This window comes from Onychostoma macrolepis, chromosome 11, assembly GCF_012432095.1.
Source record: "Onychostoma macrolepis isolate SWU-2019 chromosome 11, ASM1243209v1, whole genome shotgun sequence".
Lineage (NCBI taxonomy): Eukaryota > Metazoa > Chordata > Actinopteri > Cypriniformes > Cyprinidae > Onychostoma > Onychostoma macrolepis.
This window is the reverse complement of record NC_081165.1, coordinates 4,380,421-4,393,949: the sequence shown is the minus strand read 5'-3', so window position 1 is coordinate 4,393,949 and position 13,529 is coordinate 4,380,421. Positions and strand designations below refer to the sequence as shown.

The 13,529-nt window shown below is 38.9% G+C and overlaps 1 protein-coding gene across 2 annotated transcripts in view; it reads left to right on the top strand.

The window, feature by feature from the left end:
• Nucleotides 1-2,627: 2,627 nt before the first annotated feature.
• lima1b (LIM domain and actin binding 1b) overlaps nucleotides 2,628-13,529 on the top strand; it is a 30,976-nt gene continuing 20,074 nt past the window's right edge. The window contains exons 1-3 of one of the 2 annotated variants that reach the window (XM_058792452.1): nucleotides 2,628-2,768; nucleotides 10,352-10,475; nucleotides 11,929-11,974. In XM_058792452.1, coding sequence (XP_058648435.1) covers nucleotides 10,354-10,475; nucleotides 11,929-11,974 — 168 coding nt within the window. In that variant the 5' untranslated portion in view covers nucleotides 2,628-2,768; nucleotides 10,352-10,353. Of the gene's footprint in view, nucleotides 2,769-10,351; nucleotides 10,476-11,928; nucleotides 11,975-12,614; nucleotides 12,755-13,529 lie in introns of those variants that run through there. The other variant, XM_058792453.1, reaches the window with a different exon arrangement.

The following is a 13,529-nucleotide window of genomic DNA, read 5'->3' as shown; positions in this document are numbered from 1 at the left end:
CGTACAATAGAATCGCCAATAACTAGAGCACTTTCATCAGGTTTCTCAGTGGGTGCGTCACCGAGTGGGGAGAACCTGTTTGATGTTCTGATCGGAACGGAAGAGTGGTGTTTTGACCCGCGACTAGGCCGCCTCACTGTCACCCAGTTGCCCTGCTGCACGGGCTCAACCGAAACCGAACAATGTACAGGACTCCCTGAGCTAGTCGCATCCAAAGCAGTATCTACAGCCCTCACATTCTTACTATCCTCAATTAAAGTTTGGATGCGTGTCTCTAGTTCTAAAACCTTCTCTGTCAGCCTAACTATTTCCCTGCATTTATCACATGTGAATCCCTCGCTGCTGACAGAGACAGATAAACTATACATGTGGCAAACAGTGCAAACAACAATAGCAGGATAAGAAGCCATTACTCACCGTGATTGATGAATGATACCAACTTAACTTACCACTTACCACTGTTATTTGATGAGCTCGTGAAAAACGGAGCGAGGAAAAAATTAAATAATAATAGGCGCGAATAGAAATGCAAATGGAACCGCGAGTGACAAGCTAACGGGCTAACAAGCTGCACTCACGTTTTTTAAAGGCGAACGATCAAATTAGTTAGATTAGTTTGAAAGATAACACCAGAAATATGGTGGGAATTAAGTTATATATTATCACTTTAGACAAAAGGGATTGAAAGTAAGGTAGAGATTCAATAAAAAGCGAAGGTACACGGAGCTACAAACACAAACCTCTCAGCAGCACAACAGACTGAAGCAATCGAACTCAGGAGCAGAATGAAGTGTTTAGAAATTCAACATAGACACAACAGCTATATTGTATCTAACAATTCATTATTTTAATTATTACGAACATAGTATTTAAAGACAGGTAATTTTGTTACTTTTACGTCAGATTGTTCCTCAAACCTCATCGTGCACAAATTAACCAGCTGGGAATTACATTTTCATCAGTGTTCGTCCCTGGCAGATGGCCTGAGACACATACACAGTATGAATGAAAGAATGATGCACTTACGGTATATAGCGCTTCATTGTGTATTGCCGTACACCCAAAGCACTTTACAATCATGTGGGGGGAGGGTCTCTCCTCAAATCACCACCAGTGTGCAGCATCCACTTGGATGATGTGATGGCAGCCACAGGACAACGGCGCCAGTGCGCTCAGCACACACCAGCTACAGGTGGAGAGGAGAGAGTGATGGAGCCAATTCAATGAATGGGGATTATTGGGAGGCCATGAGTGAATAAGGGCCAGTGGAGGGAATGTGGCCAGGAGACCAGGGTTACACCCCTACTCTTTACGAGAAGTGCCATGGGATTTTTAATGACCACAGAGAGTCAGGACCTCGGTTTAACGTCTCATCCGAAGGACGGTGCTTTTGACAGTATGATCACTATACTGGGGCGTTAGGACCCACACAGACCACAAGGTGAGCACCCACTGCTGGCCTCACTGACACCTCTTCCAACAGCAACCTAGTTTTCCCAGGAGGTCTCCCAACTGGGTACTGACCAGGCTCAACCCTGCTTAGCTTCAGTGGGTGACCAGTCTTGGGCTGCAGGGTGAAATGGTTGTGGCTGTTCTGAGGATCTGAGGTACTGTTTTTATGTCTTTCTTGTGTAATGCACCTGATTCAGATCATCAGTTCATTAGGAGGGAGATCCATGAACTGAACCGAGGGTGTCACATAAAAGAGACATACAAAATGTGCAGAGCAGTGGTACCCCAGGACTGGAACTGAAAACCACTGAGTTAAGTCATGTACCTCTGTGTAATTTTCTAGTGTCTCAGAACAGAACAGAACAGAATTAAGTACTCAGTAGAGTAGTGACAGTGATATTTAGCTGCAGTGTGTGTGTGTGTGTGTGTGTGTGTGTAGGCCATGACGTTTTGAGCAGTGCATATGGCTTGAATCCCTTCTTAAATATAAATATAACGTTTTGCCTGTTTTATTGTCTGGCAGGTGAAAAACAGAACAGTCAATGTATTAAGGTGTTATTCATGTCCTTAACACAAATAGTACAAGTTCTACAGTAGTTTAATGATTTGAATCAGGGATTTGAAACAAAACCTGCTGCAAAGGAGTAGTATTAATTGTGATGCTTGTCTTATCAAACACCATTTATAATGGGGAGATGTTTTTTAACATACTCTAAGTAAAGGTTTTTGAGGTCCTGCTTCTACAAGAAAAGGAAGGAAAAATGCAATGGATAGTGTACTGAAACATGGATTTGTGTATTGGTCTTTTTCTTGGAAAGCTTAATATATTGAACTGAAAGCGACAATAGGCAAAATGCCACGGTGCATTTCAACCCTCAGTTAGAAAGTTTACACTTTACATATAGAAAGTCTCTTATGTTACTGTTTGACTTGACTTGTTCAGTTAACTCATTTGCAAAGAACAGCAAGAAAGTAGATACTCCAGGAATAACACAAGTGCACACACACACCCATTCAAAACACACCTGCCAGGTGACATTCAATGCCTGGGTGCACTGGTGCGTATTGTCACATGATAACAGCTCCACCATTGCTGGTGGACCTTTCTCCAGACTCCACCCCTTGTATAGTCACATGGGATAAACTCCTACACAAGCACAAGGAGTGTCAGATATCACAGAGTTTTCTCTAGAATCAGGTGACACATTAAAAGTCTGTAGTGATTATTCATAATCGAAACTTGTTGGCTAGATTAAGAAAAGACATTGAAGTCCAAAACCTTTGAAGACAGGAGGGACTGCATTTGAATTATAGAGGTGGGTCTGTATTCATTAACCTGTGATGAATGTAGATGATCTTCTAAAATGTGTTTTTCATTGACAAAAGAGGCAGCTGTTAAATTGACAAATTCATGAGATTATACTTTTGGTTTAAACACATCATTTGTCAGCCGTAAACGTAAAATGTACAGTAGTGTTTGAAGAGGGAGTTAAGCAGATGTTTTGTCTGCCGGTGCTCACCATGTTGGGTGAAGATCCAGTTTGACCACCAGACCTTTCTAGGAAGAAGGAAGTCTTTGTGACATGTCATATCTTAGTGTTGTTGAATGTCACAAAACTGGACAGACCAACATGCAAAAAAAAAAAAAAAAAAGAAAAGAAAAAGAAATCTATTGTTTTAAGAATAAAGTTTAGATTTTATTTTTATTTTATTTTATTTAGTTAGTTACTATATTTAATTAAGCACAAAATATGAGGTCATGTCAATCTTATAAAGGTTATTTCACTTTCACATTCTTTGACTTGCCAAGTGCTAAAAAAACCTGTTTTTGTTTTATCATCTACATCATTTTTTTTTTTCGTTTACTTTAATTATTACTGGTTTGTAAACCAAATGTCATAAACATATGGTTTAGAATTTCTATTTGTGTTGGCTAGATTGTTTTTGTGCATTGAATATTCAAGTTCATATTCCTATATAAACCTTAATAATCCGATTGTTTAATCTGTTTTGTTTTATTTTATAATTCACCCAAATATGAAAAACCTGTCAACATTTACTTATACCATAATACTATTCCAAAAGCATATGACTATTAAGATTAAGATAATATATAAATAAGATAGTTGAATTTTAAAATATTCTCTCATCTTTTTTGTTCATACATTGAATGTTCTCGAAACCAAAACTTTCGAGCATATACAAAAATATAGTAAATATAATCAAGTGGTTTAATGCAAGTCTTCCAAAGAGACAAAATTGCTGAACGGATTTAATTTAGGCTTTTATTCATGTATAAACACTGAGCAATTTACATACATACAATATACAGACAGAACTTTCAATGGAGAGACAGAAATCTGTCAGGTTTCATTCAAAATATATTCATTTCTTTATTGTCTTATGGTTTTAATGTGAAATGAGCATGGGTGACACAATGGCACAATTTTGTGTGTGTGTGTGTGTGTGCGTGTGTGACCCTGGACCACAAAACCAGTCTTAAGTCACTGGGGTATATTTTTAGCAATAGCCAAAAATGCATTGTATGGGTCAGAATTATCCATTTTTATTTTATGCCAAAAATCATTAGGATATTTAGGATATGCCAAATATCATTAGGATCATTAGTAAAGATCATGTTCCATGAAGATATTTAGTGAATTTCCTACCATAAATATATCAAAACTTAATTTTTGATCAGTAATATGCATAGATAAGAACTTAATTCAGACAACTTTAAAGGTGATTTTCGCAGTATTTTGATTTTTTTGCACCCTCAGATTCCAGATTTTCAAATAGTTGTATCTCAGCCAAATATTCCTATCCTAACAAATCATACATCAACGGAAAGCTTATTTATTCAGCTTTCAGATGATGTAGAAATCTCAATTTCAAAAGCTGCCACTGGACCAGTACCCTTTCAAAAGATATGTCTTTGTACATTATTTATCCCTAATCACTGACAGCTGATGGCTTTTGTACTTTTGGGAGCAGAGGAATATTTTGTTTGCTCCATCCTGGTTACTATTTGATCCACATGACATCATATACTGGTATTCAGGTTGTTGTGTTTTTGATGATTCAGTTTTTAGATCTTTGCTGTGGTTATGTCAATCATTGCTGAGGAAGTTTATCAAAGTGTACGATCAAAGGTCATTTTTTGCAGCACTAAAGGAAATATGTCATCTGATATACAAAATATGTAGTATATGTATTTTAGTCAAAAAGTAACCCATCATTTCCTTTTAAAAGTTGTGATGGATCATTCTCAATCGAATTATTATTTAATAATCATTCAGTCTGTTTGCTAAATCAATACCCCCCCTCCCCCATAATTTTGTGAGGATTTTTTTTTTTTTTTTTTTGTTTTACTCTGTTCATTATTTGCCAAATTTTAGACTTTCATTTGATGCTTTTCTTGGCAATTGCTTTAGACTGAGCAAGTAAGTGATTGAGACTGGAAAGTATTTTCACTGCTTTGAAGCCAGGAAAGTCAGACATAAAATCACACAGAAAAAGCACAGACTACAAAATATTAGGACACTGCGTATATTAACAGCAGGACAAAACAATGAAAGGTAAATTTGGATGAATCACTTTCATGTTAATAAAATAATAATAATAACAACAACAACAATTGTTGCATGCACATATTCAGTTTTTTATATGCATTAATCCTGTTTTCTCATTTTCATTATCTTGAAACTATATTAATCAACAAATTGTTTATATAGTTTTACTATATGTGTGTGTTTTAAATCTGTGTTGATATGTAGCGTTAGGTTTAGTCAAATGTTCAGTCGGAAGGTCTCACCTCTAGGGTCAAAGTCCTCTGTGTCTCACTGTTAATAACCACTGTCCTTGTTGGTCTGGCTATGTAATTCACCCAATGTTGGCTTTAGCTTGTGCTATGTGTGCAAGTAACAGCTAAAATTAATGAAACAGTGAGGACTGGTAAATTGGGATTTGTACTAAAGTCTATAGGACACTGGCTCTCCAGGACTAGGGTTAAGGAACTTTGTAATACAGTAATACATACATTTGTAATAGAGGTTGTGCAAAAAAAAGAAAAAAGAAAAAAATCAGAATAGAATCCCTTTCTATTAATTGGAGTTGTATTTTTAATTGAATTGGGCACACTCTACTGAAAGTTGAATTGGAATGTTAAGAAGAGTAATTTACTGAACCGTAATAAATAAAATAAATTTGAATGTGAAAAAAAGTTAATGCATCCTTGGTGTTCTTCTACCGTGGTCAACAAAACCCTCTGTACTTAAGTCCTTCAAATGTCAAGGCTTTTCAAACTTCTGTTCAGAACTTTTAAACAAGGCTTTCTCAACATATAAAGACAAACTTTGCTGTTCTAGGTGTTCTGTTTGCAACCTCAGTTCTGTTTAAAATTCAGGAATAAAACTGAAATTTAGACATCAATGTCTTCAGATACTTCGGATGTTTTCATGTAGCAACAGAAACACTTTTTTTTCAGTACTTTACTGCTTTATATATCAGTATATTCTGGTATATACAAAACAGAATGTGCCAGCTGACAGCTCTCAAATCGCTCTTACTGTACTGTGATGGCATATGTCACAGTGATGTGGTGCAGGCGCCATCTCATCTCAGTGTATTGCACTGTTTCAAGTCAGAAAGAAATTGGTTTGTGCAGTAACACATGAAGTCAAACACACCTATAGGTTTGATGTTGTATTTTGCTGTATAGTACCTGTTTTTGAGACATTGTGTGTGTGTTGTTTCAAGAAAATTAAAATAAAGAGAATTCAAAACAACACCTATAGTTTACATATATCAGAGCATTTGGTGGTGCTAACATGTTAAAAAGCAGTACTAAAGACTTGATGTGTTTTGTGACATCAACTGTGATTCACCTTACCGATTGGTGAGATTTATGGTTTGCAGTTATAGGTAAAGTTGAAAACGCTCTTCTTACTGACATAACCTTGGTTCCCTGAGATAAGGGACGTGCGCTGGATTGATATGATTTTGGGGAAACTCCTGTTTACTCTGATACTGAAGCCTGATTTGTTCACGCTCATGTAGCTGCATTTTGTCTGAATTTTTAAAATGATAGCGACCATCATCAACTCACATGCAGCCTTATAGCACAGCAGTCTCCACAATGCTGGTTCACTTATCTCAGGGAACCAAGGTTATTTTAGTAAACAGGTCTCTCCCATTGATACGCTTATGGGGAACGCATTCAATAGTGTCATGCTATAAGCAAGTGTAGAGAAGCCATCCTGGCAGCTGCACAAATGTCACCTAAAGAAACTCCACTGGACCATGCCCAGGAGAAGGCTATTCCTCTGGTGGAGTGGGCCCTCACTCCAATAGGATACTGTAAACCCACTGAGGTGTAAGCCAGAGCTACAGTGTCAACTATTCAGCGGGATAGTCTCTGCTTCATAACTGGCAGGCCTTTAGAGCGGCCTCTGAAGCATACTTGAGCCGCTCTGAATGCCAGAAGTGGCTAGAGCGCTCTACATATACTCTAAGAGCCCAAACCGGGCAAGGTAAATTAGGACCCTGCTCATTCTTTTGGTTAGGAAGAGCTAGAAGACTGATGACTTATGCTCTGGACGGAGTAGAGAGCACATTAGACAGATAGCCGTGTCTTGGTTTGAAGGCGACTTTACAGTCATTAGGCCCAAACTCACGGTATGAAGCACTGACTGAGAGTGCTTGTAAACTGCCCACTTGCTTGACCGATGGAAAAGCCAGAAGTAGGGCAATCTTGAATGATAGGGGCCATAATTCTGCCACCTAGAGCAGCTCAAAAAGAGGGCCTTGTAGGCCCTAAGGACTGTGGATAAGTCCCATGTCGGCACAGAATTAGGACGAGGTGGATTCAGTCTCCAAGATCCCCTCAAGAAGGTCATTTTTACAGACTGACTGGCCAGGCACGAGAGTGTGATTGGCTATGATGGCTGCCACATACTCTTTCTTATCCAGCAGCTCTTGCAGAAAGGTTAGCATGGATGACACATCACAAAGAGGATGGCTACTTGTTCCATGCTGCATACTATTTAGAAAAGACTAACCACCTGATAGTATAGAGTCTCGTAGGAGGGGCTCTAGCTTCCAAAATAGTGTTAGTCACCCTCGCGCAGAGCTGTAAAGACTCCTGTCAAGGGGCCAAACATGAAGGCTCTACAGCTCGGGCCAGGGATGCCAGATCATGCCCTTTGCTTGAGAAAGGAGATCCTCTCCTTGTTCATTCCTTGGTTCAGTCTGCCTGGCATGTGAACCTCCCTCAGTGAGAGTAAGTTGCACTGTGCCCATAAGAGGAGGCGTCTTGCCATCCTGTAAAGGGAGTGTGACCTAACATTGCATTGGTGATTTATAAAGGCTACCACCATCATGTTGTCCAAGTTTACGAGGAACATGGTGCCCTCTTAAGGCAGGTAGGAAGGTTTATAGGGCTAGAAAATACATCATCATCTCATGGAAGTTGATGTGAGGCCATTGCTCCAGGCTGGACCAAGAGCCTTGTACAGTGCTCGTACAGTTGGATGCATCTGTCGTGACCACCTTCCTTCTGGAGGTCAATCCCAATGGGAAGCCTGTCTGAAACAGGCAAGGGGCCTTCCATAGAGGCACAGCAGTGGGTCACCTTGAGGCAAAGACATCCCAGGCACAGTGGACGGGCCACACGTGAAGCAGGCCAAACAGAATCTCAGAGGAGACAGTTGACATGAGGCAGAGCATCCTCTGGAGAACTGGAGAACATGATTCAATCTGAATCATGCCGCTAGCCGCAAAATTATCAGTGAACATTTCAGTTTAAGCCAGGGCCGCATCTGAGTCGAGTCGATAACTGTCTGCAGGAAGATGACTCGCTGGCCAGAAGACAGAGAGCTCTTGACTAAATTGATTTTCATCCCAAGTTGCTCCAGCGTGAGGATCAGCGTTCGAGCTTCGATCTGGCTAACACAAGCCAATCACAGAGGCAATTCATAATGCGGATTCCCATCTGCCCCAGAGAGGAAAGAGATCCACGCACTTCATAAACGTGTACAGGTCCAGAGACATTCCAAAGGGTAGGACTGTATATTGATAGGCCATCCCCTCGAATGCAAATCTCAAGAACGGTCTGTGATGTCGGGCTATTTGGATGTGAATGAAAGCGTCTGGATGTGAATGTGAATGAAAGCTGAACCATCTATATGGTCCCTTTTGCAAGCAAACTTTGCACTTCGGCCCGGAGAACCGAATTGTTGTTGCTTACCTTAGTTTAAATAATACCTCTGAAGCAAGAGGGTCTGTGAGCAAACCGGAGCAAGTAACCCCATTCTAAAGTCTACAGAATCCAACTTGACATGCCTGGGATGGCTTTCAAAGTGGTCTGAGACTTTCGAGTGGCAGGTCACCGCATAGAGGCGGGGAACTGACATTTTGCGGTAATGAGAAGAGAAGTGTTCTTTTGAGTATGTGGGTACACTATCACAGCAGTCATTTACTTGAGCACGTACTGAACAGGAAGGGAGGGAACAGCTTGAACAATGCTTCTATCACCCAGAGCTAAGCAGGGGAATGGAGAGTGAGGCGAGACTTCTTTGAGGGCAGTCTGGTCTCGCTGGGACCTGACCCTCTCCTCTTCCTCTTTGTGTTGAGATCAGGATGGCTTCTGCAGCTCAGGGTCCAACATCACTCTGGGGCAGGGTCCCTGGTGCTTAGGAAATGGATAGCATTTAGCCATCTGAGGGTGCTGTTCGAGCCCAGGCTCAGACTTCACAGGCTGCAGGGATGATGGAGCATTCTAGTGAATTGAACAAGCCACCGAGCTAGAACGCTTTAGCTGTGATGACTTCTGTGCTGCCATGAAGTGCTTAGCAAAACTGTCTATGGCAGGGCTGAATAATGACACAGGGGAGTTGAGGAAGGTGACCTTGTCAGCGTCCTTGGTCTCTGTTAAGTTCAACCAAAGGTGGTGCTCCAGCACCACCAGGTTGGCCATGGCCTTGCTGATCGTCTGTGCACTGGCCGAAAGAGATCAAGCCATTTGCTGCAGGTAAGGGGCACTGATCCTCATGTATGAAATATACTGTAAATCGAGGCACTGCGGAGAGAATGAAGCATGAGGGACCTGTGCCACACGAGCCACACACACAATGCAACATTTGAAACAATGGAAAGTATGGAAATTTGCTCTTAGGAAATGCTCTTTGAGATCACTGGATGGCCATATGGGAAGCACAGGTGAGAGGCATCCTTCCATTGCCAGGGCTCTTCTGGCGAGTAGCAGGCTTTGGGGGATGGACAGGAGGACATAGAATGTATTGAGATGCAATTGAGATGTACTGTAAAATTCATGTTGTCTACTTTACTGAGGGATAATATCAACTATCAGCTTAAAATTTTTAGCTCGGCTTGGCTTCAGTTGTCCTCTGCCATAGAGTGTCAGTGCTCCGAGGGAAATGTGGGAAATCATTCAACAAGACACTCGCAGTACATCATAGGTATTTTCTAGTCATTGAGTGTACAGTACAATGGCTGTACTCTTGTTATTTGAATGAATGCACCTGATGATGTCTACTAAGGTTTCAGACATGACTAATGGTTGTTTCCTCAAAAAGTGCACTATATAATGATGTGGGGTGACACATTTGAGGAATTTTATATTCAGGTAGGTCAGCTACATACTGAAGTTCAGTTTTAATGAAAACATTGAGCTGTGTTCTTAGAGAAAGAGAGTCATGGGGCAAGTTGTCACACATTTTAAATATTAAAACACTGTTTATTCATTAGAACATTTTTAGGCCAAATGATTAATTAGAATGTTTGTTGTACACAACAATAGTTTCACATTTCTAAATGTTACCTTTACATGTTTGCTGTTCCATTAACTGTTTTGTTTCATATTTGTTTTTCTGTTTGGCAGAGATGGATGTGGGGCCATTTAGCAGGAAACAGTGGGCATCACGGTCTTTACGGATCACAGCCAAAGAGCTCTCATTGGTTGGGAGCCGTGGAAAGAACAATGCCATCACTGAGCGCTTTTCCAAGTAAGTGGTATTGATTTTTTAGCTTCATATTATCAGTGCTTATCACATGGCTATGGGGAATGCTTCAACAAAAAAAGTATTTTTTCTTAATGGTCATGTAGGAATAATGCATTTTTGATGGTCACACAGCTTATTTTCTGCAATAATCAAAAAGCCACTGGAAAATCTTCTTAACTTTTTGTTTAACCAGGCTGATGCTAATTAAAAAGAGACACAAGAGACACAATAGAAAGACAACCTGGGTTGCAAGTAGGATTGTTATTCATTTAAAAATGGCCATAACATTAAATATCAACACAACCACGGAAGTGGGTTTTATATTAAAATTTATTTTAAGGAATGAATTGAATTGTTGTCAAAAATGGTTCAAGGGAGTCAGCCCAAGCATGATTTTTCTCATTTTAATACAGTATGAAGCCTATATAAATTGTGTATAAAATAACAGCCAAAAGACTGGGGCATGGCTAAAATAGACTGCATATCTTATTTATAAATGTACGATTTAATACACTAAACTGACTTAATCACTTCAACAATTGCTACTATTTCTTTAAAATAAAACAAAATGTTCATGGAGCATCAGCTGCAGAACCAGCTGTAAAACCAGCATTTGTAACGTTAGTTTTGTCCACCAACTGTCCTGAAAAGCTTCAAGTGGTGAAATGTTTTATCCATACAGTGTAGAGGAAAGCTTTGCTTCTTCACAAAGCTTTTATTTGCCATCACTAGAGAACACAGCTGTTATATATATATATATAAATTCAGTTTATAGTAAAAGCAGTTCATCTACAACACTGGTTTGCTGACACGATTCTTATGGCCTTCAAGTGAAAGCTGAAAGAGAGGAAAGATGAAAATGCTTGCTGCTAGAGCCAGTAGGAGGCAGCAATTTACCATATACATTTGGACCAACATTCATTATTTTTTCTTTCTTTGTTTTCAGCTCAGGGCCATAAGCTTTGAACAGCTAAGCAATGTTAATAATCTGTTCCATTAAATGTATTGTTTTTAATTAACTTGTATTGATATCAAATCTCTATATGTTTTTTGAGCTGTAACCAATCAATGTCCCCTGAGAAGGCTCTAATGACCTTCCACCACTTAGGCAGTTCTTCTTTTACTCAAGTTTGTATATCTTTACCTTAAGTGTAATCAAAGTGTTTTTCAAAGAATGTCCCGGTTTCCCACATCTGATACTGATCAGACAAATATAGTCCCACACAAAACTCAAGCTGTGTCAGATGACTACATCAAACAGAGCATTGTTTTGATTAAGCAATAGTGTTTATACTTTTCAGGGAAATACTTATAGTTGTTTGTGCATATTAAATCAAAAGAGAAAAATGTATTCTATTGTCAATCAAAAATGTTTAGCTTGATTGTAATTTTGATACTTCACATTTACTCTACTTTCTTTTTTTTCTTTTTTTTTTAACCTTTTCTTCTTTTTCAGATATCAGAAGGCCGCTGAGGAAGCAAGTTCAGAGAAGAAAAAATCTGTAGGTTTGACTGGTTTTACTATAATTTAATGTAATGGAAACTATTTGAAAAACTGCACTCTTCTTTACCCCATACAGTCTCTAGGTTATATTTTGTTATATAAAAAAAGAGAATAAATTCATTAACATTTCTATGTTTGTGTTTTCCAAGACATGACATGAGGGTTGAGTAAATTATATCAGATTTTTTGTTTTTGGTTTAACTGATTCTTTGCACGTTTACTTTTAAAACATCAGAAACAGTGCAAGCCGTTATCTGTTTCAGTTCCTTCAGAAGGTTAGTCAATGTAATGATAGGTGGTTTACTGTTAACCCCCAGTAGTAAGTCATCAAAACACATCAGTTTAAATGCAGTCTTTATGTCCTGATTGAAATGCTTTCTTTTTTTCTTTTTTCCCCCTGTGTTTATTTATTTATTTATTTATTTTATTTTTATTTCTTTTTTGTCTTCTTGAATTTTACAACCATATGTATCCTCATGAAACAGACAGGAAAGAGTTAAATTTCATCACATGCATCATTTCCTGTATGCAGGTTTCACAGCAGGCGCCTTTTAATCATCTCCCACCCTCCATCTCACAAGCTTCCCCAACCCCTTTCCTTTCACTTCTCTTCTCTTTTTCCTTCCTTCATGTGGGCTGTTCAGTTGGGCTGGACTAGTTCTTACAAGTTTCTTGCCTGCTGCACATCTGGTAGAGCTTTATCACTGATGTCCAGCGCCCAAGGAGCTCGGAGAAAGCAGGACTGAGAAAAGACATAAAGAGCGCCTTGTCTATCCAGGTCTTTCCTCTCATCTCCTTCAACTTCTCTTTCTGGCGTCTTGTTTCAGCATGGTTTCACAATGACTGTTGCATGAATGCAGTCCTCTATGTATTGAGCCTGTATTGACTTGGAGTAGTGAGATATTATGCAAAAGAAAATGTTTATGTTTGAATTGTCTATTGGACAGTTGTAACTCTTTTAAACACATCAGTATTGGTATTCTGCTCGACATGATGTCAGTGATGTAATGCACTTTGAAATAAACGTTTGATTCAAACGTGACATGAATCAAAAAGTTGATTCATGTACTAAACCAGTGATGTAACATTTGGTGGTTTGATGAAATGATAGTGTTTTGAGGCAGTGTGTCATTATTGGGTGTTATTTGGTGAGTGTTCTAGTAGTGATTAAACCTTGACTGTGTTTACAGTGGAGATGTTTTAAACAGCTGTTCTGAGTTTTCATCTATCGTCCCATGTCTCGTCATGTTCAAACATTTGCCTGTTGCCGTGGAGTTGAATTACATTGACACTTCTGTTCCAAACAAAACGTCCTAAAATATTTACATTCAGTAATTTTAGTGCTTTAACAAACTTATTTCATTTAGTTGTCATGGTAACATTTTATATTTTATTTAGATTGAGTTTTTCATCTTATATATATTTTTATTTCAGCTATATTTCAATTAACTAACTAACTATTTATTTATTTAGTTTAGTTTGATTTTACAACATAACAAATGATATTAATGATATATGCAGTGCAGGAGAGTATGCAATTGATAACCCTGTAA